At 43.0% G+C, this 19,891-nt stretch overlaps 1 protein-coding gene across 2 annotated transcripts; it reads right to left on the bottom strand.

Moving 5' to 3' along the window:
• Nucleotides 1-237: 237 nt before the first annotated feature.
• On the bottom strand, nt 238-18,021 carry C8B (complement C8 beta chain). 2 transcript variants are annotated; one of them, XM_027879060.1, is made up of 12 exons: nt 17,810-18,021; nt 16,132-16,288; nt 14,912-15,053; nt 14,265-14,406; nt 11,923-12,055; nt 10,852-11,049; nt 8,647-8,887; nt 7,482-7,610; nt 6,600-6,763; nt 4,298-4,451; nt 2,434-2,502; nt 238-1,058 (listed from the first exon to the last, which is right to left on the bottom strand). In XM_027879060.1, exons 1-12 carry the CDS (start codon nt 17,899-17,901, stop codon nt 907-909), a joined length of 1,773 nt encoding a protein of 590 aa, XP_027734861.1. In that variant the 5' UTR covers nt 17,902-18,021; the 3' UTR covers nt 238-906. The 2 variants fall into 2 exon arrangements, with proteins under 2 accessions (XP_027734861.1, XP_027734862.1); XM_027879061.1 differs by having other exon boundaries at nt 16,132-16,267; nt 17,810-18,020.
• Nucleotides 18,022-19,891: the final 1,870 nt, after the last annotated feature.

Genomic DNA, 19,891 nt, shown 5'->3' with positions numbered 1-19,891 from the left:
GCAGAGGGTCCTGGCATCCTGGAGTGACATCCCTAATCAAGGTACAGCCTCTCCATCAAGTGTAGCCATCTCTCCTGCTCTCCAATATCCCCAAGCAGCAGAAGCAGCAGCAGCTGCTTTCCAGTTCCCCATCCATAAAAGCTGCATCCCACTGTCCTTCCCTCCCCTTCCCAAGGAACCAAAGCACCAATGTATCTGAGCATACCAGGGTGCATCTGATACTCGGTGTATCTGTTCTACCTCAGAAAGGCACAGGAGGAGGTGCATCTCCTACGGTGGTAGGAGAAAAACTACTATATAGTCTCACAAGACTTTGGTGTCAACATTTGCTTTCCACTCCTTAAAGATGATTTCTCACATGACAGATAATTTAAGTTAAATACAATAAATTGGGAAACTAGGATAGTGAGGCATAGAGGCTTTAAATGTCACATTAGACACTGTTGTGCTCATTGAGATTTGGACTTTAATATGCTGTATTTTGCTCCACATGACACAGCTGTCTTCACAGAAGCTGTGTATTAGTGCACATTCTGCTGTGCCTCAGATCAAACAGTCTTTTCTTATCTCAAAGGAACCTTCGAAAACAAGACAGTACAATTTTAAATCATGCAGCTACCAAATATAGCAGGAGATAAAGCTTGTCTCAGTTAGGCCATTGCAACAAAGACAGGGAAAAGGCAAAATATTAAGGTCAGTAAGCACATTCAATCCCATGGGACAATTGCAAGGCATGTCCAAAGGTGTGATTCATAACACACTCCCAGCTCCCAGTGTCTTGAAACGTTTTTGACTTCAGTACACCATGAGCAGAGTGAGGCCAACTCAGAAAGCCAGTCAGGTGACATCTTCCCAACCAGTTTGCCAACTGCCCATCAGTTTTGTGTAAGTTCCTAATGATTCCCTCTAGCAATTAACCGTCTCCAAGTCTGGCCCTAAGCACGATGAACCACCATTCTGTGGGGCAGGGTTGTTGCACTGTCGTCTCCTTGTTCTTTGACCTCCTGAGCATGGAGACCAGCCGGCCCAGCACCCCCAGTTTCCACTAATAGCAGCATCTGGAAAAAAAACCCAAAGCCGGAAAGGATTGTCAGAATAAAGCAGCTCTTTCCATGGGAAGAGCTGTCAGCTTCCATGAATCATATTTGAATACAAACAGCTCTGCCCCCATCTACATCACTAACAATATACTGGAGTCATTAACAGTGAGTGATTGCTTTAAAGATGTTAATTCTTTGTTCAACATTTCTGGTGTTTGTTCAAACTACACTTTAAGAAGACACAAAAGAGGAAAAGAAAGGTCAATTAGATTTATATTTGCTTATAGGATGTTTCTCTTTCTGACTTAGTCCAAGCCTAGATAAGAAACACACCAAGTAAACTTGTCACAGCCACATTTTGAGGTGGGAGGGGCAGTGTTAGCACTTCAGTGAACAACAGCTTGACTATTCAGTTTTCTCTCCATTGCTTTTCCTATTACACTGATTCTTCTGGACCCTGAGCATGTGAGTGACATAAATTCAAAATCCTGAGAATTATGGAGACAACAGATAAAAGGAGGAAAGGGGAGTGAGAAAGGAAGTTCCATGTTGACAAGTGAATGGATGCGAGTCTTTGGGAGGGTTGGATGTGACTACATGTGTGATAAGCAGACTGAAATAAGGTATTACTCCATAGTTTAAGGCTCCAGGGACTTCCCTAGAAACACCTACAAAATTGACCCCCTGCTTGGTAAAAGCTTGGCTTAAAGTGCATTTCAGTCTAGCTTAGTTAGGACACAGGCATACGAATGAGTACTGGATAAGATTGTAAACAAAGCAGTGATGAATGCACTGCATCAAACTGGTGCCAGAGCTCTGGATGCCTGGGATCTGGTATTATTTAGCATCTAAATTAATGAGCTGGAAGAAGTAAACAAAATGATTAAAATCACAGATCATCCTAAAGTAGAAGGAGTTAAAAACATCAGTCGGGAGACAACAGCAATATAAAGTGACCAAGAAGCATTAGTAAATGCTTCAAAACAACATAATAAGATTTTAAGATTAAAATGCATGGTAGCATATCTGGGGGAGAACAGTTTGCAACATGCTGGCTTTATCAAAGGGAAAAACTTAGCAAACAGAGCTGTTGGAGGAGACTTCGAGCTTGTCATGGATTGTCAATTAGGCAGAAGTTCATATTTTTGATATAATTGCAAGGCACGTACATGCAGCCTTGAACAGCAAAAATAAACCCTCCTTCTCGAGAGTGCAGAGAAATTCAGAAGAGGGTGGGGAAAGTATACCTGTCACCCTTTCAAGACATCAACTAAGCCCTGGTGCACTGGGCTGGGCAGACTGGGGACAGCCAGTGCTGGGCATCACTCCCCATCCATCAGCTACACTCCTAATACAGCTGGGACTGTCTCCTCAGACTTGGGGTCCCTCTCACCTTTCCTCTTGGTGATCTCACAGGCGACGCCACTGTAGCCAAGGGGACATAAGCATTTACATTCTGTTCCTGAAAGTAAGCAGAGATGGTGGGAATTAAAGACTTCAAGTCACATTTCCCTGCAGACACCCATTTCTTTTCAGCACTTCATATTCTGTGAGGAAGGGACAGCGGGTGAGATGCCATCATTTTTCTCCAATGTTGAAAGGATAAAATAGCAATAAAGAGGGGAGCCATTGCTACCCTGCCATGCCTCTTGCCTCCCCAGCCATTTTTTCCTGCCACTGCACTGCAGCTAAACCTCCAACACACTGGAACAGTAATTCCTCACACCATGGGTCCACACAGTCCCCCTGTTCCTCTCCAAAAGAGATCACAGAATCACAGAATGGTTTGGGTCAGAAGCGACCTTAAAGATCATCTTATTCCAAACTCCCCACCAAGAGCAGGGACACATTCCACCAGCCCAGGTTGCTCCAAGCCCCACCCAATCTGGCCTTGAATACTTCCAGGGGTGGGGCAGCCACAGCTTTTCTGGGCAGCCTGTGCTAGGGCCTCACCACCCTCACTGGGAAAAATTTCTTCCAAATATCAAATCTAACTCTACCCTCTTTCAATTTAAAGCCATTTTCCCTTGTCCTGTCACTCCAGGCCCTTGTCCAAAGTCTCTCTCCAGCTCCCTTGTAGCCCCTTTAGGTGCTGAAAGGTGCTCTGAGGTCTCTCTGGAGCCTTCCCTTCTCTAGGCTGAACAACCCCAACTCTCCCAGCCTGTGTCCGTAGCAGAGGGGCTCCAGCTCTCAAAGCATCTTTATGGCCTCCTCTGGACTCCCTCCAGCAGCTCTACGTCCTTCTTACATTGGGGGTCCCTGACCTGGACACAGCACTGCAGGTGGGGTCTCTAGAGAGAGCTCCTGATAAAGCTGAGAGGCAGCAAACTGCAGCATCAGAAATGAGTACCTGGGACAGGAGTATCCCAGCTTGGCTTTGTGGCAGAGGAAAAGCCTACATATCCCTGCTCTGGCTGCCCAGGACTACGGTGTGCATCCCATGTCAGGAACCCAGAGGAGAACTCCCACTAAGGAAAATAAATGGTCATTTAAAGCCTCTTGTTGAGAAGATCCTAAATGACACACTAACCCGACTCAGCTCCTGAAAAGTTATTTAAACAAGGGTCATCATGAGACAAATCCTTGAAGTGCTACAATCAGCTAGGTGGTACCTGAAGTGATAGTTTCTGTATTAGATACAATTTGATGATAATGATTCTCATCAGGAATTTTACAGATGCAGATTGGAATTAGGCACTTGACAAAATGGTCCCTTTGTTAGAAGCTCTCATCACATCATCTATGTCTGTTTAGGTAGAGCGGTTTTCATTCAATTTGATTATTTTTCCCCTTCATTTTTAAATCACAGCCTGCTTACAAAGGAGGTCAGAAACGGGGGGAGGTGGTGGTGATCACTGTGCTTGGCACTTAAATGGTGCTTTTCATCTTCAAAACACTTTTACAAACACTAATTAATGCTGAGACAGTAGTCACTTCTCCAGGAGGATGGAAGCAATCTTAAAAGCAAGGGAGGAGACTTAAAGATGTCAAAGGCTTTCTTTAAATGCATAATTGAGAAGGAACATATTCTTCCATAAAAGCGATACAAATGGTCATTCCCATTAAAAAGACACATCCCCTGACTTTACGATCTTTACTCACCAGGACTTTACAAACAGACCAACTCAAAAAAAACTAAAGTAATTACCTGATAATGAAATGACAGGGGAAACTAAAGAGCGAAGCTTCCTCACTCCCCACAAATTCCTGACTAATTTCTCCTAAGATGGTAGAAAAGAGGTTCAAAATCCTTGTACCTCGCAGAAAGGGGGTGCCATTGCCCTGGCATGGAGCACAGCGACAGGAGCTGGTCTCCAGCTGAAACTCATCCAGAGCTCGTTGCAGATTCTCTTTTATTGTGATTGCACTGGCAAAGTCATTCGGAGTCACCAGCTGATACAGAGGCTCTGCCTAAAGGGAGGCAAGAAACTGCATTAATTTCCAAGTTCAAGATGCTGCGAACATCACAAAGCTCGGTGGTGGCACAGCTGGAGAGGGAAATGAAGGCTGTGGGGTACAGGCTCCAGGTTTCTCATTACTATTTACTTAAACCTTGTGAACAACAAAGCCACGATGTCAGGAATACTCAGAAGGATGCTCCCCTTGGTTTCCAACACCAAAGCAGTTGGAAATGTGTCAAAAATACAACAGCTGAACTGTCAGTTAACAAACAAGCAAAGTTTCACAGGAGTTTCATTAAACCCTTTCTCATCCACTTTCCTGATAAAGACATTTTTAGATGAGATTTGCTCAAACTTCCATTTTCGGAGTGATCTCTTACTCTGATTTAATAAACATCCCTGAATATCCATCCACAAAAACTTCCTCCATTCCCCCCAACACAGCCAGAGGCACCAGTCACAGGCATTTACATCAGCACCTTCACCTTCACCACTTCTGCATTTCAAGGGTGATTTCTATCTTTATGGAGCCAAGATAAGAGTTTCCACTGCCTTCTAGAAGGGAGAGGATTTGATGTCCATCTGCAGATGGGGTCAATGGGAGAAGACAAGAGGATGCACAACACGGTGAACATGCAATAGGGGACCAAGGAGACTTTGGCTCACTCATTAGTTTTCTCTGGAGAACAAGAGAAAGTTAAAGTGGGGTCTCAGTATTTCCAGTGGGATGATATTGCCATGTGTCACCAGAGGATCCATCCCAAATTCCCATCCTCACTATAGAGATGCTGCCATACAGGCCACATCAACAAAATAGGCATGAAAGATCACCCTCCTGCCATCACAGGCTCAAACTACTAGAACTAAAGAATGTTTCAATAAAAAAATACTAATTTCCTGATGCTGTACATACACTATTCATCAATTACCTGTGATCCATACTTTGCTTTTTGAATTCAGATCATACAAATGAGGAAATACACTAAGAGTGACCTGCCAAGTCCCCTTCAGCAGATGATTTATGAACTGATTTGCTTTAGTTTTCCCTAACTAAGCATTCTTGGGCTGACATTTAGTCACACTTCACTGGCACTTTTGATCTTCAAGCCCCACAGGGATATTGGTATGGAAATGAAGATACCAAATCTAAATTACATCCGCCTGAGGTTTTTCACTGGGCAGCCTGGTCACTGATGCCAGGCAAGACAAAGAACACAGTAATTTCTTGTGGGAGATTTTTCTGTACGTGAGATCTAGTGCAGAGGGTTGCATTTCTCTTGTCTCCTGCCCTGAGACCTCCCAGTGCATTTCTGGAAGGCCAGTCCACAGTATACTAGGGGCTTGGATAAGACACCTCTGCTGCAAAAAGTGCCACACAGGCACTGGCTGTATTTCCAAATTACTGATTTTTTTGCTTGTTTCATATTTTTAAAATTCACCTCTTTCTTGAGAAACAAACACCTTTTAGAAATATTTTTGCCTAAAACTAAATTTTACAATAATAAAATCAACTTCCATCACTACTAGTTCAAACTCCTGTTTAAAAGAATGTCCTCTTGCACCTTTGTACTATCCACTTATTTGGACATTTAAATAAATGTCCAAAAATGATGAGGCAGAATTGCTACATACTTCTGCTTGCTTTTTACACTTCTAAAACTCTTTAGGATCAAAGTCCTTGTCTCTTCAAAACCTAACTCCTCTTTTTAAAGTTTAGCTGAGCTGCACAAACATCTAGGCACGTATGATGAACTACTTGACCTTCTAAACTGGAAAGGATTGTTGCTAAATTGTCACTAGTTCTCACAGAAGATGGGAAAATTCAAGAAAAATAGAAGTGCTTATAAAATCTATGCTGTTAGAGATATATTTCGGTAAGTTATACACTGATAAAATAGAAGGTGGATCATCTTGCATCTTGCTTGGCATCAGCAAAGGATCACATCTGCACAGCCACGTCACAAGGGTTAAAGCTGTTTGTGTACTTCCAACCACACTCTTTTAAAAGCATCACACCTTTGATTTTCTGAATTCCCAGTCTTAGAGAAACTACGCTGCAAAATAAGGTCTATTATTCCTCTGGATTTTTTTCTTATTTAAACACAGATTCCCCAAGATGCTCAGCTAAGTAAGGCTGAATGAAGTGATGGATAAGTACCTTTAGCTTTATGATTTCAGGGTTGTACTGTACAGCATCTCCCCACTGCTGCATGAGCTCAACTGTTGGCAAGTCTTTGTAGGCCAACTCAGTGATGTGTTCACTTGCTCCGCCACGAACCAGGGCGATGAAATCTTCCACATACTGTTTTTTGGAGGTGCTGTCTGCAAAAACACATTCACTAAGTGGCCAGCTCTGCCCGGTTATGTCTTTGCAGACTGCAGTTGAGATACAAGCTAACAGCAAAACACCCCCGCACAGGACCCATCTCACTCAGAGGGCAAGGAAAAAGGCCACAAGTGCTCATACCTGGTTCCCTACAAAGTGTGCCCTATGTCCCTCCTGGTCCCTTGCAACAATACCCCATGCTCCTCTCCTGCACTTCTCTCCTGAGCCCTGCTCACAGGTCTATCCACAGCTCATCACCAGGAGTATTCCTTCTTCTCCTCCATGTATTTTCAGGTGCACTCTCCTCCCACTGTATATCCCCAGCTCCCCACACTCCTTGAGGCTCCCACAACACCGTTACCTCCTATTTTTCCCCATCAGGGCTTTTTTGGGTGCAAAAAGGGGCACGTTGGGCTGTTCTGCTGAGAGGTGGGAGATTGGTAACACAGCGACAGCCAGGTGGGTGATGGTTGATCTGTCCCTGCTTTTCCTGGGAATGCTAAACAGATATTTATTCTCCACATAGTAAAGAAAATCCTGGAAAAAACCCAAGCTTTGAGACATTTCCTGTTGTGTTAAGCCTGGCTGGGGTTAGACAGTAAACTCAAAAGTGGCTGAGAGGGAGTTGGGAAATATTTCAGGCAGGCAAGATCAAAAAATCTTTTCACTATGACAAAGGCTAGAAATGAAATGGCAGAAGTGTTTAATGCTTACCTCCAATCTCTTTTAAAATGGCTTCACAGTCAGCTGCATTTATTCCAAGTTTCACATAGACCCCTTTAATATTTCCACCAATGTTAAAGCCAGCCTGGGTGCATTTTTGGACATCGCTCAGAGAATAACCTTAAATACACACCAAAAAATTATGTGTTTTAATACAACTGTTTGATGTTTTATATTTATATACACAGAAAATGGACCTAAAAAGCCCTAGAGAGAACTTAGAGCCCAGCTCAGCACTGAGGACAGTGTGAAGACGTTGCTACTGCTGCAGGATCCTGATCTAGGTCAGAAGACACTGATGGGTGGAGCATTTTGATGCAAACAATAATAGACATTAGTTCAAGCAAATGTGGCTTGTGACAGGTCCACACTGCTGAAATTCGGAAACAGTATTAAAATTTGAATATGTGAAATCTGAATCTAAATTCTGTCCCTCTGACTACAGGATAAGGAACTTCCTAGACAGCAGAAGAGCAAACAGATTGAGCATCACCTATAGCAGAGTCCACTAAATGCCTTTGAAAACAGACAACTGAGGCAGGTCCTCATGCCAATAAATAAATAACTGAGAGTGCAGCTATTGATTAATGTCACACAGCTCGCTCTGTCCTACACAACAATCATAATTTCTTACAACAAAGGAAGTTAGAGTCAAAGAGCAAGAGCAATGTCAGGCACAAGAGTCACCCACCAAATTATTTACTGTTTCCTACATGCCAGAAAAGCTCTTGAGGCTAAAGGTGTTTCAAAACTGCCACTTGAAAGGCAATGGAAAAAGAACTTAGGTGAAGGTTTTCAAAGCTAACAAAAGTGTTAAGATCCATGATGCTCATTCATCTCAACCTCTTGTCATCCTCCAAAATGTGTCATCTAAAATACTTGCTACAAGGCCCTTCTTTGTGAACTGGCAGCACCCACAGCCTGAGCACCAGACAAGCCCATGATGCTGTGAATGCTTTGAAAACCTCTTTATTCACTGCCATAAAGCACTTCTACTCCCACATCCTGCAGGACTTTTTTGAGAGCTTGCTGACTCCTTCTTCCACCATCTCTCTTTTCTCACCTCAGATCTGTGCCATCACTGTGTGCCTGTAGAGGGGTTTTCCCACTGAAAAGCTGGTCCCAAAGCTCTTTCACAACCATCAGATGCACATACCTGCCTTCTGGAGCTCCTCGCTGTTCATGACTAAAGTATATTCGTAGATGCCACCGACAGTGGCCTCAGTGATGTAGTGGGTCCCGTAGTCCCTGTAGAGCTCCCTGTACTCCCCGTAGCTGTACTCTGTTGGGAGCTGGTGGAGCCTCTGCAGGAACTCATAATGCAGCATCAGGGCTCGGGGCTTCAGCTTATAAATAGCAACAGCCAGCTCAGAACGAGCATGGATGAATTGGCTGGACTACATGAAATGCAGAAACACAAGAGAACCCAGAAGAAGTGAGGGATGTCATTCTTGTGATGGTGTGTGGTTATTTGCTCTTAAACAATTAGCGCTGGTCAGGATTTATCAATTTTACGGTTTGCAGCTGGAAATCTTTTAACTTAGCGAAAGCAAAATTTTTAGTGATAAAGCTTCTGAAAGTCAGGCCACTTTTGGGACACAGGGAAAGGCAGGGTCCAGGCTCTGCTCTGGCATGCACAGGATGCAAGGACACTGCAGCATCCCATGAGCCTGCTCCACCCCTAGTAACACTGACTGGCCTTTGTCTGTCACAAACTCTCTCCTGAAAAGTTCTGAGATCTGAAATCATGATTTATATATGAAATGGTAATTCTTTGGCTAATCCATATTCATATTTCACAGAATATGCTGTTATTAAAACTCAAAGGAAAGAAGACAACACAAACACTCCCACATACATGCGCACATATTTGTATGTCTCTGTGTAGATATGTATACACTGACAAATATTATCTCTCTGCTTTCTGGCATAAAAATCAGGAACAGAAGATGTCTTTCAACATGTTCAAAGGATTTAGTGTCCAGTTGTTTGAGCCAGCAGGATGAGCACATCAGGGAGGGTTCAATATGAAACTCTGCAGCTTATATAATAAAATCAAGACTTAGTATTGGGTTTCTTTATGGCTATCTATTGCAAATGCTTTTCATAAACCTCTACTTTTGTTGTGGGAAATGGTACTTTGCAGGAAACAAATGCAAGTTTAATAGACACAAGGAATACTTTGCCATTCCTGAGTGTACTATATACTGAAGGGAGACATAGATCAGCGATACTATTAAACCACTGATAAGAGCTATGCTTGTTTACAGCATAACATGTGCAACAAATAATGCAAATGATGGTTCACACTACCTCAGACTAAATCTCATAAAGCAGTCCTAGGAGTTATAGACCTCCAGCCAGCTTAAAGCCAGCCTCAGCTCACAGCTGTGACCAAACCTCTGAAGAGGAGACTGAAAGTGATGGTGCCTTCTCTATTTTGTGGGGGTGTGTCCTGCTCTGATGAATGATGCATGTGGCAGATCACATCAGCCAAAGCAAAACGGCCTCGCTGTTTGCATTATCATTTACCAACGTGACAAGCTCCTGCCTTCCTGAACCCACCTAAAAACAGAGATGGCCCTTCACGTGTGAGCTGATACTCCGCAGGGATCACACAGACAACAGCCACCCACACCGCTAACCAGTGCCTGGACTGTGTGTACAGATGCAGGAATTACTAGAAGTGCAGAGATCCTATTTGCCCTCCTTTCACCCCAGATATCTCAGTCACTGCCATTCACCAGTAGTTCAGGGGGAACTCTGGGCTCTGGGATTTGATAGCTACGCCCCAATTCTACCTGCAGATTCCCTTGGAGGAGCCACTGTGTTGGCTGCACTCCCAGACTGCTTTGGCATCAGAAGCAAGAACCTCTCATGAGCCAGCACCCATGGACACGTGGGGACTGTCACCTGAACATCTCCAAGTAGCAAGGTGACTGTAAGGAGAGAAGACCATTTGAACAGGCTGCTTAGTTTCACTTTTTTAATGGCTTGACTACAAATATCCAAATGTGGATGCCCAGCAGGACACTGGACAGACCACACTCAGAATCATAAAATATCCACAGATGGAAGGGACCCAGGAGGCTCATTGAGTCCTCTCAATCATTTGTGGCTGATTCCAGAGGTTAGGCAGCCCAGTTCCTGACTGAGAGGTGAATGGAAAAGCTCCTGGATGCTGTAAACACAAATGAAGGCATTGTGGTTGTAGAAAAGACTTGACCAAATGGCAAAATCTGGTCGGGGGAAAGGTTTCATTTACCCCAGTCATGGCTGCTGACCTGATGATGAGCATCAAACTGGCACACACACACTTACAATAACATGTTAGAAGAGAATTAAGTGGAACAGTGCTTACAGTTGAAGAAAATCTTTTCATCCTCTGAATGAACTTTGTGAACCTCTTGTCGTTTGAACTGAAACCGAACTCAAACAGTCCTGGTATTGCTAAACCAATGCTGAAGCTTGACTCTGAAGCCTTTGCCCTCAGGACATTGCTTTCATAATTTGAGTAGGAGTCATATTCAGTCATTGTAAATTCATATTTGCCTTTGGTCTAAACAGAAAGGAAAAACAACATGTCTCATTTCCTGCATAGTGATTGTATACCTGAAGCATGGGGAAGGAATGCAGATGCAAATATACTTGTGAATTAATGCTTGCACTTTGAAGATGAAAAGCCTTGTATAATTGCAAAGCACTGTTATTATTAACACAGGTACTTCAAGAATGCTTGATTTACAGCAGCAGGAAAGCTACTATCTGCTCCATACTGCAAGGTCCTCAGGCTTTCACTTAATATGTCAGTCTTATGCAAAGAAGGTGAAGTCTTAAACACGGGCATCAATTAAAGTACGAATTCTAAAAGGAAAAAGTTTCCTAGTGGGCAACACTCAAAAATATCATGCTATGTCATCAAAAGCATTAAGGTCAAATATATAATATTTGAAATATAGCTTTGATGCACCACAGAAACAACCTTTCACCCAAAGCACATGGTGTTTTGAGCACACTGCTCAACCCTCAGCTGTTGCACAAGGGCAGCTTTCCCAGCCTGGCTTTTAAGTCATTCTACAATTCTGTCTAAAACTAACCTCCCCATGCCCACTGGGTACCTTTTGAGGCCTCTTGGACAATTCTTGGCACTGGTAAGGTAAGGCTCATTTTTTGCAATAAGGTCCAAGGGAACACTGTCATCTATTCCAGTGCACATGGATATTATAAATGGGGGGTGTTCAACATCATAAGAGTATGTGGGGTATAATCATGTTCTACAATAGGGTTAAATTTACTCTGATCCTATTACGTGCCAAGAATTTTTTGTAATTTTTTATAAAATGATCTGGTAATGAAGCTTTATTGGTTTTGTGTACTAAATCTATTGGAATATATGTATGTATGTTTACTTGCAGATAAATCTGAGACGTACCTCTGGTGTATAGCTTTCTACATTGTACGGCTTTCTGAATCTTGTGTCCATGATATAATGGGGAGAACATCCCCCAGCATAGTACCTGTGATCAAGAACTAATCCTTCCAAGTTGTTTGTGAAGATATTTAACCTGTAGATGAAGCATAGCAGCAAAATTTTACAATATTATCAATTTAGAGGTAAACACTAAATGCCTTGGCTGAGAAAAGCAAAAGATTGCTTTGTTTGGCTGAGGGCTTTTTGCTTCACACTTCTTTATTTTGAAACCACAAAAGAAAGTTTTGCCTCTTTCACAGTCCAACCAACCCAGCTGCTGCAGAAGAACCCAACTGACTAACAAGGAAGCAAAAGGCAAGTCAAATTTTGACACTTGATAAATATGAAGGGCAATTTTCAGCACCCAGCTATGAATGACACCAGTGTTACTGCCACCAGCACTGGCAGCTTTTGTAGTCTTTGCTGGAACTCTCAGGGACAGGCAGAACAAACCCTCTGCAGCCAAACCCTCACCCCGTCATTGTCAAATGCTCACTGCATCCAGTAGGAAATTTAAAGACAGGTTTGCCAACCCCTGTCATCAATCCAGACCAATTTTTATTTCACATTTCTTTGTTCTGGTTTATCAGTCACAATCTTTGCTACGTTTGTCAAGGATCAACCAGAGGTCAGTAGATAGGAGAAAAAAGTGTCAGGGTACAAGAGTAAAGGTAGTCAAGGAATTGTTCAACTAATCCTTGAAGTCATGGGGAAGTTTTTCTTTGATTTCATTGAGTGATGGAGAGAAATCTGCTCTAAGAAAAGATGTAGCTCTGCAACCTTTTTAGATGTGGAGATTAAACTCCATAACTTGTTCTTCCTATTGCTGCTGGTGGGATGTACTGCAGTAAAAATCCTTGTGTTGCTGTCAGGACACACACCACCCTCATGGCACACAGCTGAGGATGTGACACTCACCTCCACAAACTCAAGTGGTAAGAAGTGTAATTAGATAAAACTTCACCAAAAAAAAAAAAGAGGATAAATTGCTAACAGTCCATGTGTGTCCCTACTAGCGTTTCAGGACTTTGTTAGATCTGCCTCTCCTTATTTTGGGGAAGAGGCTTGCATGATAATGACTCTGAGGCTGTAAAAAATAACTCTAATTTTAGAACAATCTGAAAAGATGGGAAGTCCACTAAAAGCAAATTACTGAGCAATTGTAGCTTCAAAGAGATGAGAAGCATGTTCCTATAATTGTCCAACATTATTTTTAATTTTGATTAAACTCAGAAGTACAAAGCATTAGCAATAACATGTGCAGCAGCCATATCTCCAGAGAATAATAAGGAAATTATAATTTTTTCCTTGCAATAGGATTTTTCCTTTTTTTTTTTTTTTTAATGTAAAAAGCATTTTTTCCCCTGCAGAGTGAGAAAAGACTCTTTTCACACAGTCTGATCTTACAGAAAGTTGTCACAGTCTTAGCTTGTAAAAGCTGGATCAATTCAGACTTGGATTTTAATCCCCACAAAGCTGGAATTTACTAACATGCAGGTTAACTCTACCCCAGTCACGCAAAGCACATAAATTCCATCATCTCTCACTGTTGTGGAAGAAATCAAAAACATTTTGAACTCTTCCCACCTTCCTCCAAATCAAAACATGGTGTAAAGGTACAAACCCATAGTAAGGTTCAGATTTCAGGCAACCCAAGATAATGATTTCATGGAATCATGGAATGGCTTGAGTTGAGAGAAACCTTTAAGGCCATCTAGTCCAACTCCTCTGCCATGGGCAGGGACACCTTTCACTGGACCAGGTTGCTCCAAGCCCCCTCCAACCTGGCCTTGAAAGCTTCCAGGGAGGGGGCAGCCACAGCTTCTCTGGGCAGCCTGTGCCAGGACCTCAACACCCTCACAGGGAAGAATTTCTTCCTAATCTCTAATCTTAACCTACTCTCTGTCAGTTTGAAGCCATTCCCCCTTGTCCTATCGCTCCATGCCCTTGTAAAGAGTCTCTCTCCATCTTTCTTATAGCACTTTCAGATACTGGAAGGCCGCAGTTACGTCACCCCAGAGCCTTCTCTTTTCCAGGATGAACAATCCCAGTGCTCTCAGCCTTTTCTCATGGTAGAGGTGCTCCATCCCTCTAATCACCTTGGTGACCACCCTCTAGACTCACTCCAATAGGATGATATCCACAAGACTTTGGATGAGGTGCCCAAAGGTTGTTGGATCCTAACTCACTTCTGGATACAGCAATTGCTACAGCTTTTCTCTGGCCACTGTTTATGTCTGAAGCCACATAAGACCATTCTTAGCCTTAAGTAAGAAAACATCTCATGAAAGTTGCTGACTTACCCTTTTGCCAGATTCTCTATTCCCCAGTATTGTTCCATCTCCTGGTCACACTTTTTAAACACCTTTTTGCAGTTTTTTTCATCTGACTGGTCCCCACAATCATCGTCCCCATTGCAGAGTAGCCTCCGTACAATGCATCTCCCTAGGATGCAAGGTGTAAGTCACTCATAAAATAACCTATGATCATACTCTCTGACTCAGAGTCTAGAAACAAAATATAAGATTCCTGTAATGAACGGTACAGATCTAGCTGAAAAAAAAAAATCGTCTCTATCTGCATGGATCACCAAACTCTAACTGCTCAGTTTCACTCAAAACTCTCAAGTTAAAATTCATTGCTCAACCTAGAAAGGATGTCAAGGATGCCCCAGTGCATGTTCTCCTGTTGCTGTCACTTGTGCTACAGATTTTACTGATATAGCTGGGTTTTAATTTCCTATTTGAAGACATGCTTTAGACTGACAGATGTTGGCTAATGGACTCACTCAAAGCCACTGATGCAATGACAAGCATGGACGGAGCTGGGTCAACTCCTGACATCCCTCTGGCCCAGCAAACCCTTGTAAATGCAGAAAGTTCAGCACAGTGGTGTCAGAGATGTCACCTGAGCACCTCCGCTCCTCAATTCCCACTCCTCAAGTCCTTACCTGTGACTGCACACACAAACCCCTCACATCTAACTTTATTCCTGCAAGGACTATTCGTAACACAGTCTTCGGTTTCTCTGTCAGAGTGATCACAGGGATCTCCATTGAATTGAGAGGGTTGTTCCAAGCGGGCAAATCTGTACTGTGATGAAACAAAAAATATTGACTCAAGTGTACAGAAATTGTGAATTTTACGCTTCTCTAGTTAAAAAACAACCTTTGTGTTGTGGAGATCTGATCTAAGGGTACTGTCACATTAAAAAAAAAAAGTGTCAGCAAGGAAGTGTGATGTTAGTAATGTGCCTAGTTTCAAAGGTTTCTGATCTGCAACAGTTTTAATTTTACTAAGGAAAGATTGAGGATTGGAAGGGATGAAGGAAAGTTTGCTTTTCTTTGACAGTTTGTTTAAATGAGCCTGACAGGGTAGTGCAGGACTTTGCAAGAGTAAGGAAGGATTCAGTTCCATCTCCTCTCTTTCAATTAGCGCTGGTAACGACATCCCTTGTTATTTTCTGTCAGTGTATTTACTTGCCCCTCTGTATCATTAGGGATTTTTTTCCGCCCACAACACTGCTGTGAAGCAGTCAATTACTCCGTCCAATATGTTAGCCCTCCTTTTTTTCCCCAGCTTCTAAGATTAACTCTTTGATATGAAGCTTCACTCTTCCCAACTCCCATCACTGGTTATTTCTGCTTAAGCCTGGGAACAGCTTCTCCAACTCATTAGCAGAGGTCTCTCTAGCAAGGGGGATTTTGCTCTTCACGCTCTTGGGATCATTACTTTCATTTGATGGGGCTTCTTGGGTGGAAAATGCTGGCTGGCAGACAAAAAAAAGCATCTTAATCCTGAGATGCACCAAGTGTCTCCAGGTCCCACAGGGAATCATTAGTGTAGATGGCACCTTGCACTAACTGTGGAAGAAGAGGACTGTATTGGAAAGAAAGTCCCTGCAAAGCCCCAGCTTCCCATCTGTGTTTTTACCAAGCCTGGGCTTACACCTTCTCAGGACAGAGAGCCACCCTGGAGAGTACTGGAATTACTGGGGGTGGTGAGCTGAAGAGTCAAAAGCCACCCGAAAGCAAAAGCCCACATTCTCACCGGTACGGGACTTTCCTCAGCAGCCTCCTGCATGCCCAACCCCACAGATGAAAAAGATAAGGCTCAGGGAGGTCCTGCCTCCCCGTTTCTCAGACTTCATGCCTAGACCACAAACACTCACCCTTTTCTTCTGGCAGGGATCACACTTGCTCCATGAGGACCAGGCGGAGAGCACGCAGTCGCGGGGCTGTGGCAGGTCACTCACGGACCGGACGTGCCTGCTGCTGGTGCCACTGAGGTTAAGGGACTCTTCACCACTGTGCTCAACAACACAAAAGCTTCAAAGTGTGAAACTACTGATATATAAGGAGCAACTTGACCTATACCTGTGCAAAACTACACATCAAGGAGAACTAACACTTGTTAGACCTCACCAAGTTTTGCAGGTAAATCTAGATTTCAGTTCTCATTCTGTATTGGCACTGATTCTGTAGGAAACCTGATTCCCTCTTCAATGCCCGGGAGCAGACCCAGTCCTCTACACCACCACCATGACAATAGCCCTGCAGAGCATTCAGCAGGGGTGACTGCAGGACACACATTTGATCTAGCCAGCATAGGAAACTCAACCCACAACCCAGCAACCTGGGCTTCACCTCAAGCTGTGCAAGCCCTATCAAATAACTTGGCCAGTGTCCAGAAGTAAAATCTGCACTTGCTGCTTGCTCCCTGCCACTTGGTGCATGGGCAGCACTTTGGTACCTCACTGCCATACATGACGAACAGCTCCGAGGTCAGGTACCTCTGTGACAAACACCAGTCCCAATGATAAGAGCTGGTGTGCACTCAGCATTTTCGAAAACCAGGCTTAAGTGTGTCTCTTTACCAAGTAGCCTATTTTTTCCCAAGCTGGCCAAAGTCATTAGTCTTAGATTCTGTTCTCAATTCACAATATGGAATCATTAACCCCTTAATCCTTTTCAACCCCATAATGAACCTGAGCCCCAAGTGTGAGCCTTTACTTCACCCCAGTCACTATCTCCCCCCTCGTGTGACAACTGTCTCCAAGGTTTCCACAATGCCAGAGCTAAAATTCTGCTTACTCCTTTGGAGAATTCAGTATTTCTGATTAAATCCTCGTCCCAGACAAATGCTTCCTTGTAACACCTGAGTGGGGAGTTTTAGTAAAATGTTGACAATTAGTTTCCTTTCATATCCACTTTGACAAGGAAACTTCCCCAGCAGTGTTCCCAGTTCTTCCACCAAGACAAGAAACAAACAGCATCAGCTGAAAATTTAAGTATGATTTAGTGCCTGGCATGGGGCTCCCATTACAGCATATTAAAAGTCACATGGAATAAAGGAATTAAAAAACCTCATCAGCTTGCTGAGACATGAAATCAGTGCTCAAAGTTCAGAGAATAGTGCAAAAATATAGTTAGATTGGAAAGACTACAGTCACAGTTCTCTGAAGGAGCAAAATGTATTAAAGTACCAGAGAAAGGAACAGTTATCAGCCACGTTCTCATCATTTACACACTCAAAGAAAATAATCCCCTGTCTCCCCAGCACTCTGTTGGTCAGCTAGCATTGGAGAAGGCTGCGTGTTGGAAAAAATTCTCTGTTACAACACGACCATGGCAATTTGTCATCTCAAATTTATGAAGAGGATTACTTTTCTGAAGCCAGACACACTGCACTATGTTAACTTCAAAACAATGTCTCTTGCTATTCATTAGAAATACAAAAATCGCTCAAGACAGCAATTACAGACCACAACATGAAAGCAGAGAGGTTGTGCTGATTTTGATTGTTTACCTTATCATTCCATAGACATGGCTTCAGAAACACGCACTCACCCAAAGCAATGAGCTGTTTGGATGCCAAGTACAGCATAAAGCAGCAACAGTTTGATGGGGTACGGGGTGAACATGGTGTGAGTTGTGCTCATCACTCTCAGGTACCATCAGCAACTTGAAACCACCACTGCTCCCATTCCATCTGCTAGCAGGGGTTTGAAAATGGTTCAAGTAGTAGAAGATAAATTACTGAGGTTTTTTTTCCCACCCTGTAAACAGCAGATGACCCAGCACCTGGCAGGTTCACAAGGTAAACGTTGTAGTTGTTAGCACACGACTTTCCGGAGGCAAGCAGGGAGGAAGCAAAGATCTGTCTGGAAGCAATTTACACTTTTATTTGTAATGCTCCTTTCAAGGGATGGGGAAAATGAATATTTCAACAAATGAAACATATTTGAGTCTTGGCAAGAAGGAAGTGATAAGTAAACTCAAGTCAGCTTTCTAGGAATAGAGTGCAAAATCATTTATTTATTGCTGCTTTTCATGTCTGTCTTCCAGAGGAAGGCCAGACATGAGGCATAAGCACTCATTCTCACGCCTCAGGGAAAGCCTTCATTCTGACAGTGTCCTTTGCTGTCTCTCACCATGGCTTGGGCTCATGGTGCTGGGGAAGACAAGAGCCCCATTTCACAGAGATTCTCTGCTCCACATACCTGTTGAGCCCATGGAAGCCTGTAAGGTATTAAATTAAATTACTTAGTGTTTTCTAGGTACTACATTGAGTCATTCTCTCTCTTAAATGATCCCACCAGGCGGAGAACTTACCATGGGCTTTCAAAAGCAGATCAGGACCTTAAAAACCTTGCAGAATGTCTCTTAAGTTGCTTGTTGAGGCAGCCTTCATATCCTGCCACTTCTGCCTTCTTTTTGATTCTTGGGACACAACAGTCTTTCCTTTCATTTTCCTAATTAGTCTTAACCTACAATGAGCATCTTAGATGGACAAAAGTTCTCTGAATCTGTGTTTCCCTGTACAAAATGAGGAATATCATTGTGTTTTCCCACCCTTCCTCTTGGTGGACAAGCAGAGGTTCTTTGAAGAGACACAGCCTCACTCTGTGTGCAACTATGGCTTTTAGCAGCACAGTCTCTCAATGTGCAAAAAAATCTCAGAGTGCTTTGACGATACAAAGAATAAATACATTTGAATTTGCTCATTATGGGAATGATGGATGCTATATATAAAACGAATCATATTCACTAATATAGAACAAATCTGACAACCTCAGTGCCATTACCTCGCCAAGTGCCACACCTTAATGTGTCACAGTTACCTTACAAATTACATTATCCTGCCTGTGGAGCCATGTCTCTGCAAAATAAGCAACTGACTGCGACATCTTTCTGGTTTGGCAGCTTGGTGATAACAATTTAACACACAGAAGCACATTAACCGAATCCTTGTAGGAATCTGCTCCAAATAAAAGATTATATTTCAGGGAGCCCATTTTTTCACCCAGAGTTACTGGGCACATAGTCAGTGATTAACAGCCCTCTAGACATGGAGGACAAACTGTTAGGGAAGATGACTTAGGCTGTGCAAAGCTTTCTGTTTGCCTCTCTTACCTCATTTTTTTTGTTTCAAATGACTTTGCCCCAGCCTGAACCCAAGATGTCCCTGTGTGATACAGCTTGCTCAACCTTTGACACAATTGCACAATTGATTCAGTTGTTAATCATTTGTCCCTGACAAAACAAAAAACAAAAAACTAACAAAAAAGACCTTTCCATCCATGGGACCCTTGCTGTCCGGGAAATACAGTGCACATCCAATATTTCAACACCAGCAAAAGATTCCCTAGATTATAAATACAGAGCACCCTCTAGATTTAACTGCAAACCATGACAGTGATCCTGGCATGTGGAATTCTCAAGGCAACCTGCTTCTGTCTGCTGTTTGTCTTTGTTTTGTTGCCTCTCACCATGCACATCTTAGTGGTGAACACGCAGAAGGAAGTGGTGCATTAGTAGAAGGAAGTGAGCTTAAAACAGCAGCAGGGACACATGAGAAAGAATTTTCTACACATTAACATACTTTTCATAGAGAAATAAAATGCACAATCGAGTTCTATACATAGTTTA

This window comes from Empidonax traillii, unplaced genomic scaffold (genome assembly GCF_003031625.1).
Source record: "Empidonax traillii isolate 1590-97213 ecotype Southwest subspecies unplaced genomic scaffold, ASM303162v1 scaffold50:size1795014, whole genome shotgun sequence".
NCBI classification, from domain to species: Eukaryota; Metazoa; Chordata; class Aves; order Passeriformes; family Tyrannidae; genus Empidonax; species Empidonax traillii.
The sequence above is the reverse complement of the archived record's forward strand: the minus strand, read 5'-3'. Positions and strand labels throughout refer to the sequence as shown.

Coding starts and splice junctions, on each gene's coding strand:
- C8B (XM_027879060.1), bottom strand. CDS start 17,901: ATGAGCACAACTCACACCATGTTCACCCCGTACCCCATCAAACTGTTG. Junction 16,289..17,809: donor CAAACAGCTCATTGCTTTGG/GTGAGTGCGTGT, acceptor CACACTTTGAAG/CTTTTGTGTTGTTGAGCACA. Junction 14,407..14,911: donor GTTTGTGTGTGCAGTCACAG/GTAAGGACTTGA, acceptor CTTGCATCCTAG/GGAGATGCATTGTACGGAGG.